Consider the following 18,720-nt stretch of genomic DNA (forward strand, 5'->3'; position numbering starts at 1 on the left):
CCGAGATCCTCGGCAGTCACCTTGGCCCAACCAGAGGCCTTAGGTTGGGCAAGTTCCGTTCCAACGGCATGGACCGAGCCAAGCTTGATGACTGGTTTCGATCCCCCGCCCTAGATCAGCTCGAGGAGCTCACTTTTGATGATGGGCATATATGGTCGCTGCCAACGTCCGCACTCCACCTCGTGCCCACGCTGCGCGTCGCCAAGTTCAAGAACTGCCATTCCCCCCAACCTTAATGACGCGCCCGCTCTTATTCTACCACGACTGAAGCACCTCGAGCTCGTCGTCGTCTACCTCTCAAACGGTGACATGGAGCGCCTGCACCGTGGCTGTACTGCACTCGAGTACCTTCGTCTTCAGGCGATCAATGGGTTGTGTACCTTCCACATCACCTACATGACTCTTCAGACTATTTATGTGTGTTGCTGGTGGGGCAGGAAGACATCACAAGATGTGTACCACGGTATGGTCATTGAGGACACGCCTACACTTGAGAGATTACTTGTAGTAGATCAAGAAGGTCCAACAAGAATCAATGTCATTTCTGCGCCGAAATTGATAGTGGTGGGTTACTCGTCTGACAAATACTCCAAACTTGTTATTGGATCCACACCCGTTCGGGTACAACAGCCGCCTTCTACCTCTCCTTCTACAAATTAACATTATTTCTAATTTTGAAGATGTTTGTTCGTCTGTCATTCAGAAAATGATTCCAAGAAGCTTGACCCTGAAACTGCGCACAGTGAAGGTCTTGGCACTAGAATCTATCGGCCCCAACCTGGAGCAAGTTGTCAGTTTCCTGAGATGCTTTCCGTGCTTGGAGAAGCTATATATCGAGGTGATGTTCCTTTCCTGTTAAATGTTAACCATAAGGGAGTTCAATTTGTGACACCTTTTTCCAAGTTTACAATGACAATGTACTACGATTTCTGAAGGATTCTTTTGGAGGATTTCAGTACATACATGTTCCACCCCCCCCCCCCATATTGGTTGCTTGATCCATATGGTTAAAATCAATAAGCATTTCTCCTTTGTATTCATCTGTACTAGTTTTCTTAGGGAACTTTTCATCCACTCCAACCTCTTGTGAAGAAGGCTACTTTTTCTAGAATGTAATCAAAGGCCCATGTTAATCATGTCAGATCGAAGATGGCATGTTAGTGCATTTTACAAATCCTGCAAACGTAGTAATGTTCAAAACTGCATGTAGGCACTAATACGTTTTCTTCTTTTGCAGATAAGATTAGGCCCAGTGGTGGATAATGTGATACAATATAACAATCACATCGAATGCATAGATTTGCATCTCTTAGAAATTACTTTGAACTCCTACCGAGGGACCTTATCGGAGATTATATCCGCCAGGTTCTTTGTTCTCAGAGCAAGGGTGCTGAAGGAAATGAGGTTTGCCCTACATTCATTTCGCAAAAATGAATGGTTTGTTGATCAGCGCTGGCGCCTGTGGCAGAATGGAATAGGCTCCAAAAATGCTGAATTTCATTTTGGAACATCAGATGACAGAGTAATCAGAAGTCATCGTGTCAACCCCATACATGACTTCTCAGTGCCTGACCCCTTTGCAAAAATTGTGAGGTTTCGAAACCAGACTTAGAAGTGGTAATATTAGTTTGAACCTCTTTGATATCCATGTTCAGTGGATCCGCATGAGCGTTTGCGGCTGATGAGCTGAATTTCATTTCTAATATCAGTTTGAACCTTGTAATCTTCGAATTTGAGCCATATAACTCTGGAATTTGATCCTTGTAATATTTCGAGCTTTTGTGGTACAATCGTTGAAATGGCATCGTATGAGACTCGTATATTGCTAGCACTATTTTGACCTTAATATGCAATGGTCTTAGATTTTATTAACCATTCTCGAATCTGTTTACCTTGTCGATCTCACAGCACACGATCTGTATAGCTAACTCGACTGCGGTCTTCGAAATTATTGCACACAGTTGGTTTCTTCCACCGTGTGCACTGTAGAGCGCAGAATTAATTATCGCACTCGAGTGTCCATCATCACCCTTCTGTGTAACTTTGACCTCATCACCCACGGGTAAACTTATGACCGAAGTAATTCCACACACTTCGTTTTTACATAGCTTCTTGCCAATAAACGCCCACGATTTGTCCCTCTTCTAGCCGATGCGTAGCCAAACTAGCCGGGCGGGAAGCTTGTGTGGTAAACAGCGCGGTAGCGCGGGAACAGGCTCTCCGACGATACATTTGGTGCCTCTTCGAGCCCATGCGTGCGGTGCGGTGTTGTCAAGCGTGCACTGGAATCCTCCGCTATGAACGTTGTGACAAGACGTGACGATTACAGGCCGGCCGGCCCCCATTTATTACAGCGGCCATTTAACCCTTCTGTCTCTTCAACCTTTCGATCGCGGCCCACCATTGCAAGAAGCACACCCACCATGAGAAATTCTTAGAGGGTATCCTGCGCGGCTCCAATGGCGCTCCGAGCGGCTGCCGGCGATGAGCAGTAGTTCACCATGCGTGCCATGGTGCACACCCACAGAAGGTTCATGGACCTCTCGGTGGTGTACACCAACGACTGGTCTGGTTGGAGCACTCCATCCACATCATGGAGTTGTTGCTTGCCAAGGAGAAGTACAAGGTGGTCGGGTTCGACCTCGAGTACACCCGCGCTTGTCCCGGGTGTCATCCCAAGGTCGCCGTCGCCCAGATGTGCGTGCGCCACCACGTCCTCGTCTACCACTACTGCCTGGCTACAAGGCCTTGCGAGCGTTTTGCCACGTTTGTCAACAGCCCCCACTACATGTTCGCTACGGTGGACATCACCAACGATGTAAAGGCGCTCGAGAATTCGGGCATCGCCTGCCAGAATCTTGTCGACATCCAGCGCCAATACAAGATCTGGGGCAGCAAGGAGCATGAGAAGGACTCACTAGTTCACCTCGCCGAGTCCATCATCAACCCCTACTACAGAGACATGAAGGATTCGTGCAACAAGGACAAGCGTGCCTGGCACTCGGCCTGGATGGAGAAACTCGACAAAGCTCACGTTGTACGCGGCCAAGGAGGCGTACACGAGCTATGACATGTATAGGCGGATCGTTGACATGAGGAAGTGCCTTCTTCCCCAAAACGGCCAGGGATCCAGCCGGAAGCAGAGCAATGGCAAGCGTCGTTGCAACAATAAGTAGATGATTAGATCCTCATTTCTCCTACTTTAGTATGCATGTAATTGCTTACTTTGGTGTGTGGAAATGTTATGTGTGTAATTGTATGCTTAATTTGGTTATGCAATGTTGTCTTTTTAAGTACATATGTTGATGCTCTGTAGACAGAGCGTAGATGTTGTGGGGACAAAGAAAAGCACATCGCACACGGACTAAACAATGGAACCTGTCGGTGATGTTTTCATCAATCACTCACAATTGTATACCAGCAATCATTTGCTCACAACACACACGGCTTGTTAGCAGTAATCGTCTGTGTTGTTATCGGTCTTTGCACACGTTTCCGGTTACACACATGTTTGTCGCGTATCACACACATCTTGTTAAGTTGAACCGTTTCTGTTCTCATGTCTCAATGCAAATAGTTCATCCGAGTGAACCGCATGCCGTATATCACACACATCTTGATCTGGCTAACCATTTCTTTTGTGTTGCCTAATCAGAAACAGTTCATCCGAGTGAACCGTATGCTGTATATCGCACACACCTTCATCTGGCTGCCCGTTTCTTTTGTTCCTCCTCATCGCAAATAGTTAATTGAGTTGAACCGTATGCCCTGCATCGCACACGCAACTAAAATCTGAACCGTGTTTGATGCATCCTCCATCGCAAACATTTTGCACCTTTTTTGACGGTTTTTTACACCACCGTTTGCGATTATGGCATCGGACACAGTTTCGTCGAAGGGTCTCTGATCGTAGTGTCGCGTTAGCAGCATTCTGCAGTAGTGTATAGAGTAGGATAATTCTTTGTATATGGTATAGCGTTGAAACGGGGGCCAACACACCCAAACATTACCTGGACGCCATCCGAACTAACAAACATGTGTAATCAAAGCGGGCCTTAATGGGCTGGTCAATTTAATATTTAGCGGATCCCAAATGATGTGGCCCACCGTTAATGGGCCAAAAGCTTGATAGGGTCGTATAAATGGAAATGGCCTGTGGGCCCTAGGAGGCTGAAATAAATGTCAATTTTTTCTCGGCCCTTTTACTTGACGGGCCAGTAAGAGGCCGAAAGTGTTTTGGGTCAGAAGAGGCCCAATTTGCAAACTAGGCTTTTAACATGCTGAAAGTCTCGTCTGGCTGAAATTGTGCCCTGCGGAACGTGGCCCGCTAATGGACCCAAAATCAGGTCGCACCGTCAAAGGCCCAACTGTTGTGCGGGCCGTTAACAGGCTGAAAGACAAAATGGGCTAGGAATTGGCCCATTTACCTAATGGGCCAAAAAAATGTTGAAAGTCACAACGGGCTAGAAGTTGTCCCAACTGCAGAATGGGCCGAGAAAAGGCCGAAAGACGTATCGGGCCATTAACAGGCTGCAACTGACGATGGGCTGCTAACAGGCCGACAGAAGGTCAGTCGTAATTGGGCCCAAAGATGTAGCAGGCCCTCAACGGGCTGGAACTAACGATTGGCTGGAAATTGTCAAATCTAGAATGGGCCTTTGATGGGTCGATTCTGTGTAACTTGTATGGGCCATGCTTGTGAATGGGCCTGACTCAAGTAGGCCGCTAATGGGCTGACCTGCTTATTTTAACAGGCCCGGCCTTTTAACCTAAACGGGCCACTGTTGGGCCGAGCCACGTGTCGACGTACCATAGGCTCGTCCCATCCACTCACTTGATGACACCTGTCCCAACCCGGAGCTGACACGTGGATACTAAGTCAAATCAGAATTTTACATGTGGAAAATCCCCATTGGTCCGGGCGGTTAACGGGTTATCGGATCCAAACCGGAACCCGATAGCTTAACGGCAACCTGTTACGGTGGATGCCATGTGTCAGTTACCCTTGACAAAATTACTTCCATGATGCGCTATTTATCGTCATGCAAGTGAACACTTCCGTGATGATAATTTTGGTATTGTCATGGAACACTTCTACGACAGCACAGGTATGACTATCCTGATTCTGTCATAGAATTGTCATGGAATTACATGCATGACAGAAAACGTGACCTACTGGGACAAACATGTATCATCACGGGAGTGTAGTTGTTTGTAGTGTGCCCTTGATCTTGCTCATGGGGTTGAGGGCCTTCACTTTGTTCTTCGGAAGCGTGTGGGTCTAGCGTAGGTGATGGCTCCACTTGAGTAGAGCATTGTCCTTCTCCTTCGGCCACCAAGGGTTCCTCAATGGGCAATATTTGACCAATCCCCATTCTTCTTATGGCTTGGGGAGGAATTTCATCACCTACATCACAAAGACCACTTTGCTCCACTTGGGAGCCGTTATTTTCATCAAACTCCACATTACACGTCTTCTCAATGAGTCTGGTGGACTTGTTGAGGACACGGTAAGCATGAGAGTTTGTAGCATAACCAACATATATGCCCTCTTGAGCTCTAGGTTCGAATTTAGACAAACGAGCACCTTTCTTGAGAATGAAACACTTGCAACCGAACACCCGAAAGTACTTGAGGTTGGGCTTGTTGTCAGTAAGTATCTCATATCGAGTCTTGTTCAGGCCTTTGCGGAGGTAGAGCCTATTGGATGCATGACATGCGGTGTTGATGGCTTCAGCCGAAAAGTTGTATGGAGATTTGAACTCCGCCATCATGGTCCTTGCCGCATCCATCAACGTCCGGTTCTTCCTCTCGGCCACACCATTTTGTTGAGGGGTATAGGGTGCGGCATATTGATGCTTGATCCCCTCGTCACTAAGAAACTCATCCGAGGTGTAGTTCTTGAACTCATTGCCGTTTTCACATCTAATCATCAAAATCGTTGCTTCATGTTGACGTTGAGCTTCATTTGCAAAGTTGATGACGGTTTGTTGAGTCTCACTCTTCCTCTTGAAGAAGTATACCCATGTATATCTTGAGTAGCCATCCACAATCACCAAGCAATACTTTCTTCCACCAAGACTAACAAAGGATGGAGCACCAAAGAGATCCATGTGAAGGAGCTCCAAGGGCCTCTCGAGTAGATGATAGTCGAGGGTCGGTGAGTCGTTTCATGAAGATTTCCTTCGATACAAGCACGGTCTTTGGCAAAACTCACATTTGTTAGTCCACGGACGTGATCCCCTTTTAGGAGACTTTGCAAAGATCTCATATTGACATGGGCTAGTCGGTGATGCCAAAGCCAACCCACATCAACTTTAGCCATTAGGTAAGTCGTGGTCTTAGTGGGTCACTCCGAAAAGTTCATCAAATAGAGACCGTTCTCGACATGTCCAACAAAGGCTACTTTAAGAGTCTTGCTCCACAAAAGGGCCACGGTATCAACATCAAAGAATGTTGCCAAGCCTATAAGTGCAAGTTGACGAACATAAAGTAAATTGTATGCAAGGGACTCAACAAGCATGACCTTCTTAATAGATAAATCTTTAGAGATGACCACCTTGCCAAGTCCCAATACCTTAGAAGTTGAAGCATCACCAAATTGGACATGGGTGGGCATAGATGGGATTGGATGCACATCCACCACCAAGTCCTTGCTCCCGGTCATATGATTTGTTGCTCCATTATCGAGCAACCATGGCAACCACCGAAAGCAAACTCCTACAAGAGATCAATGCCTGGATTTAGGTACCATTTTTGAATGGGTCCTTTGATGTTAGTAACAACTAACAAGGGTCTTGGGAACCAAAATAGACCATTCAATGTACTCATAAGAAGAACCAACAAATTTGGCATAAACATGCCCATCACTAGCATGACACAAAACATAAGAAGGATTAAAGTAGCCAGCTTTGTTGGTAGGGGCGGTTTTGCCCTTCTTGGCATTACCACCCAATTCCTTGTTCTTCTTATCATGAGCACCCTCACCTGCCTTGACAAAAGTTTCCTTGAGCGGGAGAGGTTGCTTGGTCTTGTTCTTTTTCTTCTTCTTTGAATTGGGTACAAACCCAAGTCCTTCCTTTCCTACAACTTTCTTTTGATTGCTCAAAAGGTCATTGAGGTTCTTCTAGACTTGTATGCAAGTCACAAGGCCCTTCTCAAGTTGCTTTTTCAACTTGGCATTTTCTTCCACAAGATGCACATGCTCACAACAAGGGTTAGTAGCATGGGCATTATAAATTAAACAAAAGGAGGACACGTGGAAATATCCTTGGTTAGCTTCACTTGGAGTTGATCATGAGACTCTTTAAGAGAGGCATGAACACCCTTGAAGACCTTGTGAGCCTTCTCAAGTGTATCAAACTCTTCCTCGAGTTTATCATGGTCAACCCCAGGTGCAACTTTCTCGGATTTGAGCACACAAGTAAGAACAATAGCATGATCAAGATCTTTTTGCAATTTAGCAAGATCAACGTTGTGTGACTCCTCAAAAGTCAAACGAAGACCTCGCTCTTCCTCTAGAGCAATGGAAAGATCCGCAATCTCATCGGCATAGTCACGGCTATGCCCCTCCAGCTTGGAGATAGTATCCTCATGCGACTCAATGATATCATTGGCCTCACCAAGTTGTTCCAAGAGAGCAACAAAGTGCTTCTTGGATTCTCCCTTGAGTTTGCTCACAAAGTTGGTAAACTCATTCTCATCAACTTTCACCACCTTACTATCATCGGCACAATCTAACAATGAAGGAGTAGTAATGATGGTGGTTTTGATGTTAGGGGTTAAATTGTTGATACCTTTGGCCATGAGGCACTTGACAATGGTGTTCTCGTTGGGGGTGCCGAAGAGAGACACCTTGGAGGGGGAAGATGTGGCAATGGCAATGGTCGCTGTTGCCATTCCTTCTCCACTAGTATCTTCATCATCATCATCGGAGGCGTACTCTTCATGCGCCACCAAACCCTTTTGAGGTGTCTTCTTGGTGAAGTTGTTCTTGCTTGGGAAGGACTTGGCTTTGTCTTTGCGAATGAGTTTGCCACCATTGTCTTCCCTCTTCTCGTAAGGGCACTCCACCACAAAGTGACTCACATTGCCGCAATTGTAGCAAGTCCTCACTCGTTGCTTGTTCTTTGACCCACTTGAGTTGTTCTTGGTGAAGTTGGGCCTTGAGTTCCTCTTGTTGCTCCAAAATTGCCTTGATACAAGAGCCATGTGCTCATGGTAAGTATATTTGGTGTCCTCGGGGCAACTCTCCTCTTCTTCCTCCTCTTCTTCTTCCGGAATGGCCTTGGCCTTCAAAGCAAGGGTTGGTGAGCTTTTATTTGACCGGACATGAGCAAGAGCATTGTCAGCGGTCTTGTCCATGATGTTCATGGCAACAAACTCATCCAGCACTTCACTTGAGGTTAAAGTGTGAAAATCCGGCCTTTGACGGATCACGGAAGACATGGCCTTGTTGAAACCATGATGGCCTTGAGAAACTTGCACTTGATCCAATTGTCATCTATATCCTTGCTCCCATGGTCTTGAAGAGCAACCGCAAGAGTTGTCACCCTCTGGTAGAGATCATGTGGATCCTCATCTTCTAGCATCATGAATTCCTCAGCCTCATCAAGGACCACTTCAAAGTTTGACCGTTGGATGCTTGAGCTTCCCTTGTACAAAGACACGATGTGATCCCAATAGTCCTTTGCTCGAGTGAAGGGACGTAAGTGAGATAGATCTTCGGGAGGAACCGCAACTTGAAGGATGTACAAAATGGAGTGATTGTATTGGTTGTCCACTTCTTCTCTTGGGGTGAGGTTGTTTGGATCATGCGGGTAGAAGCCTTGCTCAATGAATCTCCAAAGATTTGTTGAGCTATGATTCAAATGAGACTTGATGCGAAAAACCCAATTAGCAAAATCAGCCTTAACAAGTTTAGGAGGAGGGCCAAAATAATTGACGCGCGGTGTAGGGACCGGTCCTCCATAGACCGGGGGAGGGGGAACCGAGGCAAAGGTTCCCGTCCCATTCTTATCATGAGGGGTGGAAGTTTGAGTACCTTTAGCCGCTTCCTTGCCGGAATTGGCCTCCGACTCCGATGCTATGGGATTAACCACAAGCAAAGGATCGGGAGTGGATTTCATCCCCTCAAGCAATTCTTTAAGCATAGACTTGACTCCAGTCGTCATTGATGTCTTAAGTGAAGCCATGGCTTCATTTAAGTCATTTCGTGTGATCGAAGTCAACTCCACGTCCTTGAGCACTTCCTCCCCGGTGTCAACCATACTCTTCGGGTGGCGAAACCCTTAAAAAAGAGACGGGTCTATGACACCAATTGAAAGGATCGATATGGTTGACTAGAGGGGTGAATAGGCAACTAACAATTTTTAGCTTTTCTTCACAAATTAGGTTTTGCAACAAATAGGTTGTCTAGATGTGCAACTAGGGAGCACCTATATGATGCTAAGCACAAGCAAAGGATACAACACAACAATAGCTTGCACAAAGTAAAGGAAAGAGATAACCACAAGTGGAGCCGGTGGAGAGGAGGATGTGTTACCGAAGTTCCTTCCCTTTGAAGGGAAGTACGTCTCCGTTGGAGCGGTATGGAGGCACAATGCTCCCCAAGAAGCCACTAGGGCCATCGTATTCTCCTCATGCCCTCACACAATGTGAGATGCCGTGATTCCACTGGTGGTGCCCTTGAAGGCGGCGCCCGAACCTATACAAACAAGGTTGGGGTAATCTCCACAACTTGATTGGGGGCTCCCAACACCACCACGGGGCTTCACCACAATGGAATGTGGCTCTGAGGTGACCTCAACCTTCTAGGGTGCTCAAACACCTAAGAGTAACAAGATCCACAAAGGATTAGTGGGGGAATCAAATTTCTCTTGGTGGAAGTGTATATTCGGTCCTTCTCAACCAATCCCTAGAAAATCAACAAGTTTGATTGGCTAGAGAGAGATTGGGAGAAAATGAGCTTTGGAGAAACAATGGAGTTAGGGTAGGAAGAGGTGGATCTTCTTGGGGAAGAAGACCCCCTTTTATAGTGTGGGGGACAAATCCAACCGTTATGCATCTCATAGCCCGCAGACGAGCCATACTACCGCTCCTTACAGGATGCACATGAGAAATGAAGAACATGGGAGAAAACAGAGGAACGGGCGGTGGTAGTCGCGGTAGTTGGAGCAGTACTACCGCCCATAGGTAGTAGTACCGCTGCTACAACTGACCATTTTGCAGGGACAAATGAGTAGCACGGTAGTAACCCGGAGGCACCACCGTAGAACTCGACATGAAAAATAGAGGTCCCAGCCACGAGCGGTAGTAAGAACAGTGGTTACAACCATACTACCGCCTATAGGCGGTACTACCGCTTGTGGCTCTTTTGCCTTACTCGATGCAAACGGGGCACAACTCCAAGGAAACGGAAGGGGATGATGGGTGCAAGAAGAGTATACGTGTTGATTCCACCCAAACCTTTCAGATACGGACCCCTCTTGATAGTACGGTTTTCCCTACGACTCAAGTCCACCGGAAAAGAAACGCGGGAAAGAAAATTGTCTTCCCTTGAAACTCCGAGGGGCACGAATCGACTTGTGCCATATGCTTGATAGTCTGAAAAGCTCAATGCACATGATTAGTCCGCAAACATGTTGTCATCAATCACCAAAACCACTTAGGGAGAAATATGCCCTAACAGGCCCCTTAAAGGCATGTGATACAATTGGGCCTAATTATGGCCCATTTTTGCATCTGGCCTCATTATAGCCATTATATGATTGGGCCAACCAAGACCCAAGATAAATTTTGGGCTCTTGATGGCCCGTGGTCTTCGTAGATAAATTTCAGCCCAACCGGACTATCGGCCTGTTAAAAGGCCCTTGATATAATATTGGGCCTAATTATGGCCTATTTTGCATCTGGCCTGCTTACAACCCATAATGTGCTTGGGCCAACCATGGCCCGGGAAAATTTTGGCATGTTAACGACCTATCATATAATTGGGCCAATCGTGGGCCGATGTATATTTCGGTCTGTTGTCGGTTCGTGAATTGTCTGGCACAATTCAGCCCCAATCTGCTTTTCAGCTTGTTAAGCACTCATGGTATTTTCTGGCCCAACCTTGCCCGCGGTTTACTCAGCCTGTTAAAAGACCGAAACTACTTGGGCCCAGTTTGCGTTTAGGCCTACTAATGGCCCAGATGATTGTGGGCCCACGTTTCAGCCCATATATAGCGAGTTGCGCGCCGACCCGTTTGTGTAGTGTAATTTTTTTATATACCACTGACAGACCAATAACGTTTTGGCCCATTGATCTTCGTCGAAGCTTACGGCCTTTTCAGAGAGCGATGAGCATATACAGTAGATAACTTACATCATAGTGACAAAGAATAAACATAGACTATACAAGATAGAAATTACGGTATATTACATCCACTGGGCATGAAACATCGCCACTAGTGATAACAAAGCGCAACTAGACAGCATATTACATACACTAGGCATAAAAGGTCGCCGCTAGTGCAAATAAACATGCTGAAAAAATAATATACAAAACCGGAAGCACTTCAACACAGTTCAAGAAATGTTAGCCATGCCCAGGAGCTGCAACGTAAGCCGCTGAGAAAGCTGATGAGACTACGCTTGTTTGATGATTATATCCTCCAACTCTAGTTGCATAGCTCAATGGATGCACTGAACTTTTCGTTGATCTTCCATAGCAATTGGAGTACTAGTAAGAGTTGAGCTGAACCACGCCTTTCTGCTTGAATTTGAGGCAGAAGAAGTCGAACAGATTCAGGTGACGACTTCATCGAGCTTGTGTCACTGCTATTAGCGATTAACTTTAACACTATGTCAAGACATGACTTTGAGGTTGTATCACTACCTCCAAGATGTGTTGCCTTCTTCCCTGCAATGTATGTTAGAGGGAAAAGCAATGGGTTTGTCTCACTATCATTGTGTTCTGATGTCGGAGATATCACTCTGAAAGAGAAACAAGCAGATAGATAGCAAGTTTTGCACGTATAAGCATCAGTGCTATCAATTCATCTCATTTCTTATTGGAAAATAAAGAGATACAATTTAAAATAGCATTAACATAATATTGCATTGTTCGTAGTAAAGACATGGCAGGAAATGACATTGTGCAGGAGTGACGAACTTCACCACACCACTGGATTGAAAATTGCTAAAGAACACATAAGCATCAATGGCTAGTGTACTGTCAATTTATCCATTTCAGATTGGCAAATAAAAAGACACGATTTAAATAATATTAAAATAATATGACATGTTCATACTTAAGACATAGCAGGATATGACATTGTGCCGGAGTGGATAGTTTCACCATACATTAGATTACAAATAAAAAACACAAGCATGCATGCACTCTAAAGAAGATCACTTACTCTGTTTAGTTTAATTTACATGGTATGAATAAGGAACTTGGCTGTACAACTAAAAACTGGAATTAAAAAGGACAAACTTATGTTTATGAACTTCTTCATAATAAACTTTAAACATGCAATTTGATGCAAATGCCAAAAATAAACAGCAATTGCAGTCATGCATGTCAAAATATACACAGCAAAGTTTAAAGGCTCGAGAAGGACAAACTTACGTTAGTAGTGAAGACCGGCTCTATAAAGCCCTTGTCCATGCTGATGGGTGGGGGGAGCAATTCAAGAAGTTTACCACATAATCTTCTTCGTAAGGATTGTCTTTATTCTATATTTTGTTAAGAGTAAATATAGTTTATGGTTTTTATTTTAAGGTTTTTAGTTCACCAAATGAAATAACGTCCAATTTTATATACACATTATCCTAGTTTAAATGAAATCCGTCGTGTTTATATCAAAAATCACCGGTTTGCACGAAATTCAGCCGGTTGGTTCCAATTGTTGTTGAAATGTATGCGGGCAGCGTTGGATGGCCCCTCTCGCATCTGCGCGGACTGGTTCCTCCGTGTTCGCGGACGGATGCGGGAGAAAAATTTTGGGTCGCCGTTGGAGATGGCCTTACTACAGAAATGATGAGCCCTTTTAGAATTATTGCTTGAACTCCATGGTGTAAAAGTACAAACCTTTTGTACAAGAAATGAAGACAATAATGCATATAACCGGAATCATTCATAGGTACTGAACAACAAGAACATTTACACCATAAAATAAAATTACTTTCTCATCCGGCCAAGCTGAAAGAGAAACTCAACTTCTAGTCACATGGGTCTCGACTGGCCTGTGTATTCCACACACCAGGCTTAAATAATAAAGAATGTATTAAAGCAATGATAAAATCAATCAACTAAATAATATTTTTTGGCTTGATTGTGTCACATATTTCTACCCTTTGACATTTGGATTATTTATCAGGTAGGCATGTTGGGAGGTGGAGGCATCATTTTAGCTTCAGAAGCCTTGCCATCCTTGATTGTACTTGATCACCGGTCCGATCACATCCTACTCGACAGTAGGTAGAGGCCTCTAGCAAAATGTGATGACTCCAAGTATCCGATGAAGTCGGTTCGGTGAATCTGTACAATGAGTCATACCTCTATTCCTTTTTCCTCACGCTATATGTTGCCGTGCTCAAGACGAGTCGGTGAACCTTGTTGTAGCCCGACCTCCTTCTCGTTCTAGTGATGCCGACCTAAATCCAGATTATCTCATAATCCTTGTTGCATGGCCATGCTTATCCATGTCGGATCACACGAGGGGCACAGAGTATATCTCTCCTAATCGGAGGGAGAAATCCCATCTTGCTCGACCATATCTCGCAGTATGGGTCTGGACAAGCCCGAAACCTATCTTTATAAACAACCCAGTTATGGAGTAGCATTTGGTCAGCGCAAAGCAGGTCGGTCACCATCTCGTGTCCATGCGCCAGCTCAGGTCTTAGGACACAAAACGTATATTGTACTAGAGACTAACAATGACTTAGACCCTATCTGGAATCAAATCTGACTACGTCGAATCTGATCGTTTCTTTTCGAGTCCATATTATCCGGCTAGCATCCAATGCTACATGGTCAATGAGACCGGACCATCCGTCGTGTCATATTCTAGTCTAGTCGGTTGCGCGTCCACACAACCCTTTCGATTAGGGACCATTTATGATAGTCATCATATAATGCATAGTCTCACAAACAAGATGTTCTTGTTCATACACATCATTGATAATGTGCAAAGACCATATTTATTCCATGACAAATAGGAAAATATCATCATACATGATTGTCTCTAGGGCATATCTCTAAAACAATATTCTTTAATTCATAGGTATTTAACAACAAGAACATTTACACCATAAAATAAAATTACTTTCTCATCCAACCAAATGGAAAGAAAACCTAAACTTCTAGTCACATGGGTCTCAACTGGCCTGTGTATTCCACACGGTATGCTTAAATAATAAAGAATGTACTAAAGCAATGATAAAATCAATCAACTAAGTAACATTTTTTGGCTTGATTGTGCTGCATATTTCTCCCATTTGCCATGTGGACTATTTAGCAGGTAGGCATGTTGGGAGGTGGAAACATCATTTTAGCTTCAGGAGCCTTGCCATCCTTCACGATGAAGACGGTGTTCATTCCCCAGTCCCACACCACATGGCAATCAAAATGACAATGCATGAACCACACACCTAAACAAGAGGGCAAACACAACATTATTAGAGATTGCATTTGATTAATTTCGTTCCAAAGAATGCATAGCCATTGCCCAAAACCTGAAGACATATATATATTGGGTGAGATGACTCACCAGGATTTGTTGCAAGGGTGAGATGAATTTTTAGCACACTGGGTGTATTTTAAATGTCCGGACCTCATGGTGTACCACATATCATTTATTGTGGGGTCTATTGATGTTGATATTCTAGTGGAAGTCTTTCATGCACGTTCCATACTAGGAGCTGTTTGATCTCCATTATCTGTGCGACCCACATGGGTCAATATTAGACTTTTAGCGTAAAAACACCTATAATTAGTTAGCAGGCAGGCATGTTTCGAGACGGATGCATCATTTTAGCTTTAGGAGCCTTTCGTGCATATTCAATGTGCTAGGTTGTCTTACTACCGTAAATCTTCATTTTGGTCAATACGCGACTTTTTATGTAACAGATGCCCAGAACTTGTTACCAAACATGCATATAACCGGAATGATGAGCCCTTGCTTGAAAAGGGGTATAGAGAGTGGTTTTTACTAGAGAAATGATGAGCCCTTTTAGAACTATTGCTTGAACTCTATGATGCAAAAGTGCAAACCTTTTGTACAAGAAACTAAGACAATGCATATAACCGGAATCCATACCATAATATAATATTCTTAATCCATATTATAGGTATTGAACAACAAGAACATTTACACAATAAAATAAAATTACTTTTTCCATCCAAGCCAAACGAATAGAGAACTCAACTTCTAGTCACATGGGCCTCAACTTGCCCGTGTATTTCACACACTATGCTTAAATAATAAAGAATATACTAAAGCAACTATAAAATCAATCAACTAAACAACAATTTTCCGGTCTGATTGTTCTGCGCATGTCTGCCTTTCTCCATGTAGATTATTTAGCAAGTAGGCATGTTGGGAGGCGGAGGCAACATTTTAACTTCAGGAGCCTTGCCATCCTTCACGATGAAGACGGTGTTCATTCCCCACACCACGTGTCGATCAAAATGGCAATGCATGAACCACACACCTAAACAAGAGCAAATACACAAACTATTAGAGATTGCACTTGACTAATTCGCTCCAACGAAATTCACAGGCATAGCCCAAAACATGAATATGAAGTTAACTCACCAGGATTTGTTGCACGGAATCGGATTGCGGCCCAGCCAGCTTTGGGCACGGAGACGGTGTTCTGGTGCGGCGGGTCGACCAAGTTATAGGTGGCCGGGTCCTTCTGCTCGTCAAAATTCCCGAACCCTCTCCCTACCACGTAGAACGTGAAGCCGTGCAGGTGCATGGGGTGGTTCTCGGCGCCAAGGATGGAGGTGTCCTGGAACACCACCTCCACGACGGCGCCGTACTCCACCACCTTCACCTTGGTGCCGCGCTTGGTGGCCCAGCGCTCGACGGGGTCGTTGTCGACGTCCGTGAAGTTGAAGAAGAAGGGCGGCTTGTTGGGGAAGTCCGCCTCGAACACGCCGCGGATGGAGCGGTAGTAGGCGCCGAGGATGTCGACGGACGGGCTTGCGAAGCTGACGTTGTTCAGGCTCGCCGCGAACCGGTTGCCGGCGGGGCCGCCACACGTTTTGTTGGGCGCGCAGGGGAGCACGTTGACAGCGATGGTGATGAGCATGCGCTCGTCGACCTGCCTCGGCACGTCCACCGGGTGGTCCTTGCTGCCCAGGGACCGGAGCTGCGCCGTGTACGCCGTCGCCGAGTCGATGTCGTTGACACCCGGAAGGTTGGCAGGGAACTCCGGCGGGCCACGCGTCGGTGTGTCGTCCATGTATTCCAAGATGGCTGTGGCGGTGCTGTTGTTGACCTCGATGTTGGGGTTGGACGCGAACGTCCTCGCGGCCATGTAGTACCGGCCGCCGTCGGCGCGGTCGGCCTCCAGAAGTGCGTCCATGGTCTGTCCCGGAGCGATCATGATGTGCTTGACGGTGAACGGCTTAGTGTAGTGGCCATCGGTGCCGACCACGGTGAGGTTGTGCCTCGCGACGCCGAAGAAGAGGTCGTTGGAGAGCCCCGCGTTGATGATCCGGAGCAGGTACGTCTTGCCGTGCTGCACCGGTATCTTGTAGGTGCCGGCCTTGGAGCACGGGAACAGGTCCCCCGGCTGGCCGTTGATGGTGTTCGCGTCCGAGATATTTATCTCGCCGCCGGTTCGCTCTGCCTCCTCTAGTAGATGGTTCACGTCGGCCTTCCACCACTCACCTGCATGCATGAGATCGAACATATCAAGTTAACGACAACTTGGCTTAATTATATAAGTATGATGAAATAAATGGAAGCATGAATGTATATCGTATATATATACCGAGGATGACCGGTATCTCCTTGTGTGGCTTCTTGAAGGGGAAGGTGGTTCCGAGCTTGGGGTGGATGACAATGGCACCATGGACTGTGGTGCGGTCGAAGTCGCTGTGCGCGTGCCACCAGAGCGTACCCTCTTCCTCGGACAAGATGACCCGATAGGTGAAGTTGCCGCCGGGGCGGATGGGACACTGGGTAATGTACTCTGGCCCGTCGGACCACGGGTTGCGTGGTTGGTCCACACCATGCCTGTGTACATATGTCGCGTTAGAAAATATATAATAGGTTTACTGATGGTTATATATATGCAGTGAACGGCCGTCGGCCAGGCTAACTAGCTAACTTACCAGTGGATGGTGATGTTTTTATCGCCTTGGTTGTAGACATTGACGATGACGAGGTCGCCCTTGCGCGCGTAGATGGTAGGGCCGGGGAACTGCCCGTTGACGGTGAGGACGGTCCTCTCCTTGCACAGCCTCGTGTAGTTGCTCTCCTTAATCTGCATAATATGATGAAGAAACGTCACAAGTAAGTTTATGATATGCTGAGATGGCATGTGGAGTACATGTTAATTAAGAAAAATGACTTATGGATGGAGGCTATAGTTATTTAGATAAAGAAATGAATGGAAATAAATGCAAATAGACTTACAAAGAAATCGTGATAACGAGTCTTGGCGCCCTGAGCGGGGCTAACGGAAACCCCCAGCACTAACACCGCCCCAAGTAACCAAAGCACCGCCGGTGTCTTAGCTACACCCATCGTCGGCCGACGGCCGTCGCCACTCACCGTGCTAGCTCAACTCGACCGTGAACCGTCGGAGATCAAGAAGCTAGCTAGCACACAAGTTATGCACGCACGCTAGCTGCTGCTTGAGCAAATTTGGAGACTAATGTGTGGGATGGACTGATGATGGCAACTCCAAGCAGACGCACGAGCTATTTATAGATCGTATGGCGACAAGATCGAGCCCGGTCGACGATGCGTGTGCTGATGTGCATGGTTTCATATGATTAGCTTCTCGTCAAATATAATCGGCAGTCGCTATGGAAAGTGGAGGCTTTGGCAGAAGCCGCCCATGCACATGCAGTTACCCCTGGATTGATTAATTTAATTGTTATTGACCGTTGGTTGGTCGCTGTCATGCATGCTGCGACCACGACAGCGTCAAAGCCTTGAACCCTTCGCGCCAACCGCCCACGGGATTTAGTTTCAGCAGATTTGATTAATCGACCCATGCACGTACGACGTAGGTGCAACTTCTGAAAAATCAAATCAGAAAACACACGATGAGCTTTTGGAACGTGTGGTGGATGCATGCATCCATTCCTGCTTTTCCCTCATCTGGATGGAGCTGCCTTGTTATTTCTATTTTGACGTTATTGTTGTGAGCGATGGTGGCTCGTTTTTTAGCTGGAACGAGCAAAGCTGATCAACGCGTGAGGAAATGAAAGTCGTGCTGAGATTTGTGCCACCCGGGTCCCGGGAGACCTGATCGACTACGCAATCAATTCAATGGAAACAACCATGCATGCATGTCCGATCGTCAAGGAAATGCTAAGGCCCTTCCAATGCTCAATCGTGTACAGGTGCTAAGTGTAGAATTCTATTAACTAACTATTGAATAATTGTTGATGCAATGTGCCAGTATAAGAGGTATATATAAGAGTCAAGCCGCACCTGACCTAGCCCTATTACAAACTGAGTAGGAGTCATAATCCTATTACAAGTT

General features: G+C 45.9%; 1 protein-coding gene across 1 annotated transcript; it reads right to left on the reverse strand.

The window, feature by feature from the left end:
• Positions 1-15,391: 15,391 nt before the first annotated feature.
• On the reverse strand, positions 15,392-17,877 carry LOC123169756 (putative laccase-9). The gene is made up of 5 exons (XM_044587623.1): positions 17,640-17,877; positions 17,336-17,487; positions 16,993-17,237; positions 15,804-16,889; positions 15,392-15,699 (listed from the first exon to the last, which is right to left on the reverse strand). Exons 1-5 carry the CDS (start codon positions 17,748-17,750, stop codon positions 15,569-15,571), a joined length of 1,725 nt encoding a protein of 574 aa, XP_044443558.1. The 5' UTR covers positions 17,751-17,877; the 3' UTR covers positions 15,392-15,568.
• Between the last annotated feature and the right edge of the window lie 843 nt (positions 17,878-18,720).

Source organism: Triticum aestivum, chromosome 7D, assembly GCF_018294505.1.
Source record: "Triticum aestivum cultivar Chinese Spring chromosome 7D, IWGSC CS RefSeq v2.1, whole genome shotgun sequence".
NCBI lineage: Eukaryota > Viridiplantae > Streptophyta > Magnoliopsida > Poales > Poaceae > Triticum > Triticum aestivum.